The sequence below is a fragment of the Carcharhinus amblyrhynchos genome, chromosome 5 (genome assembly GCF_965287045.1).
Source record: "Carcharhinus amblyrhynchos chromosome 5, sCarAmb.v2.hapA, whole genome shotgun sequence".
Taxonomy (NCBI): domain Eukaryota; kingdom Metazoa; phylum Chordata; class Chondrichthyes; order Carcharhiniformes; family Carcharhinidae; genus Carcharhinus; species Carcharhinus amblyrhynchos.
The window spans coordinates 74,377,167-74,389,181 of NC_137328.1; the positions used below are offsets into that span (position 1 = coordinate 74,377,167).

Sequence of the window (12,015 nt, forward strand, 5' to 3'; positions counted from 1 at the left end):
TGCCAGAGCTGACCAGATCATTTAACAAGCTTTGTTGAACGATCAGCTAAAAGGTGTCTCCAGAGAATCTGTACCCTCAAGACCGTGGTGAACCTAGCGAAGCCCATTTGGCTCTCCGGAGAATTGAATGAATGGAGCTGCAGGAGGCCAGTGAGGTGGGGGGGGGGGGGGGGGGGGGGGGGTGGAATGTGTGTGCGTGCGCGTGAAGTAAATGCTTGTGATCGCATGGCCTTTGTTATATTTGCTATTTGTGTAATTTATAGTTTGTACCAAACATAATATGCCTGTTAAAAATCATTTTTGATTTGTGTTAAGTAAAAGTTACAAAAAAGTGAAATCTTATTGGTAATTTCTTCATCTGGTTCTTTTGTTCCACACGGTAATTGTAACACTGTAGATGACTGACCCATGGGTATAATTCACTGCAACATTCAAAAGTTAAGGTATCATTTAGATCACCATAATTACTAATATCTAAGTGATTTGTTTTATTAAAGCAATACTAAATTATTTCTACAGAGAAAGGAAGACGGCACAGACCTGTGATCTTCATTTGTAGCAATCAGACTTGAAACATTCCTTAGGATGCCACCTCCACTTTCAATAATGGCGAGTGTATTAGTTTGGCTTCTGTAGGTTAAAGTGCCGACCAAAAATGCAAGGGCACCACACACGGCACAGATGTCAGCTTTATTCTCGGTGCAGTGTGCAGATAAATTCCAAAGGGCACTAAGAACACTCTTTAGAGTTGATTCCTTTAAAAAGGAGGGAACAATTAATATACAAATTCAATTTTTTTGTTTTGCATGACTTGAGACATTTTGGAACATTTCTATGGTATGTAAAATAGATTTTACATTGTACCTTTTGACGCATGTTGCAACATTCTTAATTTCTAGCATAATTTTTCTGGTTTCTCACAAAGCACTATTAGAAAGATTATAAAAGCCTTGATAGATAACACTTGCAGTATATTGCAGCCGTATATACAATCTTTATGCTGACTGTCAAATTTAATGAGACATTTATACTGCACAATTCCCTTTTACAACAAGAGATATGGGTATTTATATGCTTGCTTGGGCATCCATCTTCTAGCAATGGCTGTCCTCAACATTAGAGATCCAACTAAGTTGGTGTATTTAAGTCTTCATTCTGCTCGAGTTCAAACAAACAGAGTCGGAAGATCTATGAACATACAAACAGGAAGCAAGAGTAGGCCACGCAGTCCCTCAAACCTACTCCTTCATTTAATAAGATCACAGCGATCTGATTGCAACTTCAAACCTGCCTGACTATCCTGATAATGTATCATCCTCTTGCTGACCAAGAATCTATCCATGTATGCCTTAAAAAATATTCAAAGACTCTGCTTTTACCTCCTTTTCAAGAACAGAATTCCAAAGACTCGTGACCCTCAGAAAGTTTTTGCCTCATCTCCATTTTAAATGGACAAGCCTTTATTTTTAAACAGTGACCCCTAGTTCTAGATTCTCCCACAAGAGAAAACATCCTCTCCACATCTACCCTGTCAAGACCTCTCAGGATCTTTTGTGTTTCAAACAAGTTGCCTCTTACTCTTCTATACTCCAGTGGATACAAGCCTGTTCAACCTTATCTCGCAATATATTTTGTAACATTTAAATTAAGAGTTTATTTATTAAACTTTTAAGTGTTTTGTGCCATGTTAGTGTTGCTGAACAATTGATAGAGGGGTTGGCATTTGCACAGACTTTCAATCTCCATAGGGAAATGTCAAGTATCACCTCTACTTTCCACATTATTTAAACTTAAAATAAAGTGGGTGAAATCAATGAACAATTTACCAAAATGTGGCTCAGCTCATTTCCAAGTTCTAAATATTATGTATTCTTCATGAATCACAAGTTTGCACCTTGGAAATATTTCTCTTGCAGTATTGATTTTCAAGTTACAAGAGAAAGTTCAGATAGAAAATGACATTTCACAGATTTTCAAGTGAACCAGAGTTATTTTATTCTTTTATCTCATCAAACAAGGCACAGACATGGGATCCTAGTAAATGCTTACCTTATTTATAGAAACTAACAATAAAGCATGAAGATTTGCAACTCAGGATGGTTAAGGATCTAAGATTTTGGAGTCTCTGCTTAACTAGAATTCAGACATCAAGACAATTACATCTGATTTTCAGAGCTTAAAAATTCTTAACCCCACCCTTCAACATGAACTCCCATTTTGAGACAGTCTTATGGAGTAAATACAAATACTTGGAGTCAAAATGATGCTACAAACACCTTTGGCTGGAACTTGCAAGTAATCAAGTGTTCAAATATTTTGCCCGTGCAAGTTTCTGTTTTAGAATTCATTGCAGAGGCATCCAATTGAATCATCCTGTCTGTGCAGCCTCTCCAATGAGACTCTCTCCTTTAGTCTCTTTGCCTGGTTATTTCCTGTACCGTTTTATACTCTTGTTTAAACACTTAACAATTTCTGTTTCAAATTATATTCAAACATCACCTGTGCTAACAATTATATAAGGCCCTAGTAATAGTTGTAAAAATTTCTTCAAGTAACACATACATTTTTTTAATAATCATCTTGCATCCATGTGATCTTGTTAATGATGCAAAAACAATGGAAAATAATCTTTCGCTATCTACCCTTTTAAGATATTTTATAACTTTGTTAACTTTAAGTGATGTGACAAATGAATAATATACACATTCTTACAGGATCATCAGTCACAAAATGATTATTTTACATAAAAGGAGCAGTTTTATTGAAGTTCGTGCCAATAAATTCAATTTAGATTTTAAATAGAGAGAATGACACAAGCGTTGAAGTTTAAAAGTCTCATGTGAATATTCTGAATGGGCATAGCTGTAATGTTGATTTTTGAGGAAGAATTCTGATACCTTTTTCACATCCAGTGCACATTCCATTAATGCGCTCACACTTCCAACTTCACGCAAGATCTTTTTACTGTTTACATCTGCTCGCCATGACAAATTTCGCAATACACTTGCGATTACCTATCACAGAAAAATATGTTTGACAATCAAAAGAGTTTAATAGATAAAAAATTGTTACTGCATTTGCCATTTTATTTTTCATGCCTTCCCAATGTATAACGAGATGGAACTGATTTTTATGGTCATTAGACTCTCTCATATTAATACAATCTTCTTGAAAATTAATAGAAAAAGCCAGTTGTAAAATAAAAAATTCATGATGGCAAGAATTTTTCAGTGTGCTATGACACAACATTAGATTTGAACACACATCGATGAATATCTGAAATTGTGCAGCATTTGATTAAAAGGTGAGAAACTATACATCTAACTAAAAGAAGGTTTAAGGGTTTTGGTGCACAACCTTCCCCCAAGTTAAAGATAGCATTATGACCAACATGCTCAACTATTACTTGTACCATTGTTTCCAAATTGATAAAACAGTAGCCCTATATAATAGGTTTAAGGTGCACAATGTATTTAGAAAAATGTTACATTTAAAATGGTTTTGTTTACCCAAAGTGATTTTCAGAGGTTGTTTTAAGATTGTTCACTGAAACTTAAGTTTAAAAACTATTATTCTTACCTGCTGTAGATCTTCACTTTCTGATTTCAGTTGAGCTACCATTGCTCTCATACAGCCTTTCATAGAGCATAACGTGGCCTGTGAAGACGAAACAATTGCAGAAGCATCTCTGACATCAAAATAATTTCACTTTTTTATGTCATGTTGCTTCAACATTTCAACCAGGACAAGTGGATGCTCTAGCTGACAATCAAGGGACCCAGTTATGGCAGGAATTTGCCACAACATGTGGTTTCAGAAGCTCTGCAGCAGACATCAGCCCTGCAGGTGCCAGAGGAGATCTTCCCGCACAATCGACAAGACGCAACTTTATATGTGCCATTTGTGATAGAATTTGCCTTTCCAAATTCGATTTGTTCAACCATCAGAAGTACAGCAGATCTAATCTCACCAAAGTTCTAAGGCTGTAGTCCCATCACTTCTCTCAGATTCAAGGATGCCAACTGCTTAAGCAGGATACAGACATTTTAGCTTGCCTGTGTTTAAGAACTAGAAGTGTGGAGAATTGATAGCACTCTTTGGTAATGGAGGATATTGCTATGCCACACAAATGAGTCACTAAGTCTTAACTGCACAGAAGGAGGCCATTCAGGCTGCTGAATCCATGCTGGTTCTTATTCAGCAACCGGTCAGTCTCATTGCCTGGTTTATCCCCATAAGCTCTACAAGTTTATTTACCCTCAAGTACCCATTCAATTTCCTTTATCTCCAAATTTCTTGTAAACAACGAATTCCTGGTCATTATCACTCACTGCATTAAATATAGTTTTCCCGTGCATCTCTTGCCCCAAACCATACATCAATTTGATAAGCATTTTAATATAGCTACTTATTTAAGTAAATTTATTCAAAATGTGACTTTACACCAAATTAGTTCATATAATGATCTGGCGATGCTGGCGTTGGACTGGAGTGGGCACAGTAAGAAGTCTCACAACACCAGGCTAAAGTCCAATAGGTTTATTTGGTAGAATGATCTTTCAGAGCACAACCCCTTCATCAGTTGAGTGGCCACTTACCTGATGAACGGGCAGCACTTCGAAAACTCATGCTACCAAGTAAACCTGTTAGGCTTCAGCCTAGTGTTGTGAGGCTTCTTATCTATTCATATAAAGTAAAATAAAAGTAAAGTTTATTCATTAGTCACAAGTAGGCTTACGTTAACACTGCAATGAAGTTACTGTGAAAACCCCTTAGTCGCCACATCCCAGTGCCTGTTCGGGTACACTGAGGGAGAATTTAGCACGGTCGATACACCTAACCAGCACATTTTCGGGCTGAGAGGGGAAACTGGAGCACTCAGAAAAAACCCACTTAGACCCAGGGAGAATGCTCAGGCTCTGCAAAACAGTGACCCAAGCCAGAACTCGAACCCGTGTCCCTGGTGCTGTGAGGTAATAGTGCTAACCACTGTGCCATCGTGCTGCCCAGTCTATCTGTACAATACATGTATTGTTTAAAATGACAGTGTAATAGAAGTAAAATGCAATTTTTTTGCAGATACTAGAATTCCAAAATGAAGCAGAAATTGGTGGAAACACAATAGAAGAAAATGAACAAATCCAGTTGAGAATGCAAAATCTAAAAGTTTCCACAATAAATTTCCTACCTTATTTGCAACATCCCCAAATGTTAAATTTGTAAGTGCCATCCCAGCATATCGCCGCAATGTAACACTGTAATGGTCATCAGTGAGTCCATACATTTCACAATCGACTTGCAACAATTCAGCTATTGCTTGTAAACCACCTGCATATTCGAATAACAGTGGTTAAAGCTAAACTTACTCTGTGCATAACAATTCAAAATTGTTTGAAACAGCATCCCAAAAATTAATTTCACAGTATGGAATTCCAGTATAACATTTTGTTCACAAAGGAATGGATAAATATTTTAACAAAATGCTTGCAATAATATGACAATGTTCATGCACTGATTTTTTTTAAAAGTCATTTACCTAATCAGTGCTTGTTAGGCCTTGCCGAACGCAAATTCATTGCCGACATAACAATAGAGATCATAACTTAAAAAATAACTGTGAATCCATTTCCAAGTGAAAGGTTTATACATGAATGAGAGTAATTTATTCCCTTCTATAAATGTAATGGGAACAAATCATGTTAAACAATGAGATCTGACACATTTTTACAAGAGACTGGCAACTAATTTGTTTGGCATTATACATTCTATTTGTAAGTTGAAACGTGTTCAGTAACAGCACAAGTGTGTGACCAAGGAAATTATCTCCAGATCCCAATCACTCTAATCTGAACACACAAATACAAGTTCTACAAATGCACACGATACGTACACACACATTTGGCAATTTTTTCCAATATTCCCAAACTCAAAAATACAAGAACAAGAATGGGATCTTGATCAACTGGGCCAGTGGGCTGGTGAATGGCAGATGGAGTTTAATTTAGATAAATACGAGGTGATGCATTTTGGTAGACTGAACCAGGGCAGGACTTACTCGGTTAAAGGTAGGGTGTTGGGGAGAGTTACAGAGCAAAGAGATCTAGGGGTCCAGGTTCATAGTTCCTTGAAAGTGGAGGCACAGGTGAACAGAATAATGAAGACGGCATTCAGCATGCTTGGTTTCATTGGTCAGAACATTGAATGCAGGAGTTGGGATGTCTTGTTAACGTTGTACAAGACATTGGAGGCCACACTTGGAATACTGTGTACAGCTCTGGTCAACCTATTATATAAAGGATATTATTAAATTAGAAAGAGTGCAGAAGAGATTTACTAGGATGTTACTGGGACTTCATGGTTTGAGTTACAAGGAGAGGCTGGATAGACTATGACTCTTTTCTTTGGAGCGTAGAAGGCTGAGGGGTGGTCTTATACAGGTCTATAAAATAGCAAGGGGAATAGATCAGCTAGATGGTCAAGATCTTTTCCCAAAGGTAGGAGAGTCTAAAGACTAGAGGGCATAGGTTTAAGATGAGAGAGAAGAGATACAAAAGTGTCCAGAGGGAGAATTTTTTTCATGCAGAGGATGGTGAGTGTCTGGGACAAGCTGCCAGAGGTAGTAGTAGAGGTGGATACAATTTTGTCTTTTAAAAACCATTTAGACAGTTACATGGATAAGATGGGTACAGAGGGATATGGGCCAAATGTGGGCAATTGGGACGAGCTTAGGGGTTTGAAAAAAAAGGGCATGCTAAGTCATTCTGAAATTATGAATTCCCACTAGTGATGGTATCTCCGAGTCTCATTTTTACATTTGCCAGCGTCTCAGTCTATACTGTGAAGAAACTCCCATGCTGCAAACAATTCTCCTACTCTGCTTTTCAAATTGGCCCAGGTTTTATGTAAGTGTAAGGACAGAATATATGACTTCAGGTTGGGAACTGAATACACCTGAATATGAAAGTTCTAAGGATTTCTGTTTGTCTTGTTTATTTCTGGTTTCATGATTTAAATGTCCCTGAGACCATATGTGACAGTTGAGGTAGCTGTAATTCTTACTTAAAACCCAGGATACTAATTTTTTTTTACATATGTATGAGCTAGGAGCAGGATTAGGCCACTCAGCCTTTTCAGCCTGCTCTGCCATTCAATAAGAGCATGGCTGATCTCACTGTAACTACCTGCTAACCCCAATAACCTTTCAATTCCTCATTTACCAAGACTCTAATGACCTCTACCTTGAAAGCATTGAAAGACTTGGCTTCCACTGCCTTCAGAGGGAGTGAGTTCCAAAGTTCTTCTCATCTCTGTCTTACATGGGCAACCCCTTATTTTTAAACAGTGACTCCTGGTTCAAGATTTCCCCACAAGAGAAAACATCCTCTTCACATCCACCTCGTCAAGGCCACTTGTGAGCTTGTATGTTTCAATCAAGCCGCCTCTTACTGTTTTAAACTGCAATGGATATAAGTTTACCTGCCTGTCCAATCTTTCCTCATAAAATAATTTGTCTATTCCAGGTATTAGTTTAATAAACATTCTGTGAACTGTTTCCAATGCATTTACAAAGTTCCTTAAATAAGGTGACCTTCAAAAGTACTCCAGATGTGGTCTCATCGGTATCCTATACAACTGAAATGTAAATGAATTCTAAATTCCCACCAACTTCTGAGAGGAAAAAGTTCTCCTCAAATCCCCACTAAATCTGTCCCTTATCTTAAATCTATGGCCTCTGGTTATTGACCCTTCTACTAAACAGAAAAGTTTCTTCCTATCTACCCTGTCCTTCATAATTTTGTACACACCTATCTCTTATATTCTATGTCTCAGCTAAAAAAGGCAAGAGCAAGTATCTGTGTTTTATCATTTCCTACATTCATATCTTTCTCTCTGGTCTTGCCTTTATTCTGATTCACCATTGGTTTGAAATCTTCGCTATTTCCTTTGTTATGCAGCTCGCTAGAACAAAGTGGCTTGTTAAGTTACTTGAGAGGGAAATTAATGTCAACCATGTTGAGATAGGACTGAAGTCACATGTGGGCCAGACCAGAAGAACCACAGCTTATCTTGCAGGGAAGGACTAAGTAGTGTAATGTTGCATTTTCTGCCTGTTTCCATCTCCCAGTTTACCTGACTCTTGTTGCTGACCCCAAACCCTACTACCTCCCTTTCTTCAATGTCTTGCCTATTCATGGGCTGTTAATAAATATAGCATGCAGTATCCACAATATTTTGCTTTTATTATAGTAATATAGTGGGCTGATTTAGGAATGCCTGGCCTTGTAATGCAGATAATGAGTTTAAATCATACCATTGCATTTTGTGAATTTGAATGCAGTTTAAAAAAATCTAGAAATAAAAAGCTGGCATCAATAAAATTAACCATAAAGCTGCCACATTGATTGAAATATACTAATGCCTTTTATGGACGGCAAGTTGTCCTTCCCAGGTCTGGCCTGTATGTTACTTAGGACCAATTCAACATGGTTGACTATAATTTCCTGAAGTAACTTTGCACGCCACTTTTTGCTAAGAATGGACAATAAATGCTAGCCATACCAGCAACTCTTGTGAATCAATTAAAAAAACTTTCTGCCAGCGCCTACCTCTGCTTCAGCCCTCTTGGCCCTATAGTTACGTTTTACCCTACTCTATTTCGCCAAATCTCCTCCTACTGTATTTTCCTTAACTGACCATTTCAACCCCCAACCTGCTACAACTCATCAAGACAGCTGCCTGATCACATACCCATATTTGATCCAAATTCACAGCTGTATTGGAGTATCCCCTCCGATCATGAAATCAAACCTATGCTGTCTTGCTATTAAGCCTCTTCAAGCCTTTTACACTCTTTTTATAAAAGGTTATTCTGCATCCAACCCATGTTCACCTTGCTCACTATTCTCTCACTCTTTCCTTTATTCCTGCTCACCAATGCATAGCCTATGCTTCTTTGCTTACCTAACTTCAATGCCAACAACTACCATACAGATTTTGCCTTCTTTCAACAACACATCCTTGTCGAGCTCAATATCAAGGGATAAAGAGGACTCGAGTCACAAGTGCAACCATAAATGCTAGAAATAATTAATTTCTCATTAGGTACAAAAATTTAAATCAAGCAAATAGAATTGCCTAGATCTATAATCTCTATATATGTTTCATTCTGTTATAACTTACTTAGAAGTCAGTATGTGTAAAATGAAGGATTTCATGCCAAAACTCTACAGAACTCTGTTTGGACTTTAAAATTAAACATTAAATTAAATATTTAAAAGTCTTGAATGCAGATTTATAACTATGATATTAGGAATTAGATTTCCAAATATCATAGTCATAAGAAAACACAAAAAAAGAGATTAGTCTCTCAAAACAGCTAAATGCAAAGCTGTGAATGTTACAATCTGAGAAGAGATTTTCTCAGCAATACTCAAGTTCTCTACTGCCAAGTGATTAGGGCACTCTCGTAAGGAACCTGGAGAAGCTGGGATTGGGAATGCTATGAAAACCAACATGCCATCTAAGCTTAAAAGTCTTCGTAAGGGAGTTCCCATGGTTACCCAAGAGGTATGCACCAACCATATGAGGCTTTGCTCTGTCTGTACTTGGGAATGTGGCAGGTTAAATAGAACACGAGATGTTTTGGGATCACTGCACTAGGGGAGATACATATACATTGGCAAAGAGTTAGGTTTCCTACATTCTAACAGAGACCGCACTTTAAAGTACTTAAGAACAGAAGAAATAGGAGCAGGAGTAGGCCATCTAGCCCTTCGAGCCTGCCCCGCCATTCAATAAGATCATGGCTGATCTGTCGTAGCTCAGTTCCACTTACCCGCCCTCTCCCCACAACCCTTAATCCCCTCTCTTATCAAAAACCCATCAACCCGCATCTTAAAAATATTTAACGAGGCAGCCTCCACCACTTCAACGGGCAGAGAATTCCAGAGATTCACCACCCTTTGAGTGAAGAAGTTCCTCCTCAACTCCGTTCTAAACCGCCCCCCCTTTATCTTGAGGCTGTGCCCCCTAGTCCTACTGTCTTTTTTGAGCGGGAAGAGTCTCTCCACCTCTATCCTATCCATCCCATTCATCATCTTATACGTCTCAATGAGATCTCCCCTCATTCTTCTAAACTCTAATGAGTACAAGCCCAGTTTATTCAGCCTCTCCTCATAGCTCAACCCCCTCAACTCCAGTATCAGCCTAGTAAACCTCCTCTGTACTCCCTCCAAGGCCAAAATATCTTTGCGCAGGTGCGGCACCCAAAACTGCACACAGTACTCCAGCTGCGGCCTCACCAATGCCCTATACAGCTGCAGCAAGACCTCCCTACTTTTATATTCAATCCCCCTCGCTATGAAGGCCAGCATCCCATTCGCCTTCCTGACCACCTGCTGCACCTGCAAGCTGGGTTTTTGCGACTCATGCACAAGGACCCCGAGGTCCCTCTGCACCGTCGCCTGCTGCAGTTTTTCGCCACGTAAGTAATAGTCCTTCCTACCATTCTTCCTACCAAAGTGGACCACCTCACACTTGCCAACATTAAATTCCATTTGCCATTTCCTGGCCCATTCGCCCAGCCTATCTAGATCCTTCTGCAGACTCTCCACACCCTCCGCACAATTTGCCGTTCCCCCAATCTTGGTGTCATCAGCAAATTTCGACACCCTACACTCGGTTCCCTCCTCCAGATCATAAAAACTTCTGGAACATCCCAGGGTGATAAGAGACATTATAAGTGCATGTTCTTGGTTTTAGATTAAGTACAGGGAGTATTTATTTTCAGAATCATTGATCTCTTAAGCAGACAATCTGAATATGAGCCTGGATTTTGTCTTAAGAATAACTGCGAGGCTAACGAGCTGAACAGCACTAACTGTTATTGTAAAGTAAATCAGACAGCAGCTTCACAATATATGGTTAAATGCACAAATTAACAAATTGCTGTCTACTTTTCCACAAGATGTGCTCCACTAATACCATGCCAATATATTCAGCCATAGAAGAACACAAAGTTACTTCATTGACCCTTTAGATAACCGTTAAACACATGAGAAAAAAAATCAAGGCTAATGCTTCAGGAGTGAGATTTTAAAGGTATGTCGTGTCTCAATTATTCCAAAACAACCTCTCTGGTACTGAAAATGTAATTTTACCAGTGCAAATCTCATTGTGCCAGGATTTAATTGTTGTAGGGGATTTATGTTTCACTTGGCATTTATCTCTTTCTCTCTTAATCCCACCTTTCTTTCCCTTACTTTAATTTACTTTCTGTACATGCTTGTACAGTGAATTAAATATTCTAAGCCATGCTTACATGTTTAGATTGAATATCTCCATAAGAATTCTTCAGTCTGATTGGCTGACTTGCCACAGTGCTTTCCTTAAATACACACGTCACATATCCTTGTAGAGGATGCCATGTTTGATCAGGTGCCTGATGACAGCCATAGTCACTCAAAAGCCACTGAAAATTCAGCCACAAACTGTACATGTAGTGAATGCAAGTGCCATTTCTTGATTTCTGATTGCAAAATCTAAGCAATGATGGTTATGGATTTACCAGTGTCCTTAAAAAGGAACCTAGCCAGATCTTGATGGGGGCCATTTCTAATAACTTAATAGCATAACATGTTCTTCAGGCAAGATTATGGCATTAAACAAAGTTCAATTTTAAAACAATGAATTTTAACAAAATAGATCAGATAACTGAAATGTAAAGCTGAATGTCACTTTCTTAAGAATATAAAAATGATCAGCAAAACAAGCCCAGCTACCATTGTATTATAGTATCAACAGCCAGCATGAGCAGATCACAAAGCACTTTTTTTGTTATTCTTGAATAACATGATGACAATTCACTCGAGCTGCAGCTTGCAAGTGTAGTTGATGAAGTTCATAATTTTCACCATCATTCTTTACATTAACTGAAGGTGCATTTCTGTAGAACTCCTTGTTCTATTTCCTGAGGCTCATCAGGGGGAGAGAGGGTGCCCCTAGACTGGCTAAATC

General features: G+C 38.5%; 1 protein-coding gene across 6 annotated transcripts in view; it reads right to left on the reverse strand.

The window, feature by feature from the left end:
- The window catches only part of apc (APC regulator of WNT signaling pathway), a 215,649-nt gene that overhangs the window by 15,316 nt on the left and 188,318 nt on the right, over positions 1-12,015 (reverse strand). For all 6 annotated transcript variants that reach the window (XM_080189009.1, XM_080189006.1, XM_080189008.1 and 3 more), the window contains 4 exons: positions 5,189-5,328; positions 3,580-3,657; positions 2,898-3,014; positions 541-755 (listed from right to left, as the gene is read on the reverse strand). In XM_080189009.1, the coding sequence (XP_080045135.1) occupies positions 541-755; positions 2,898-3,014; positions 3,580-3,657; positions 5,189-5,328 (550 nt within the window). The remainder of the gene's footprint in view (positions 1-540; positions 756-2,897; positions 3,015-3,579; positions 3,658-5,188; positions 5,329-12,015) is intronic.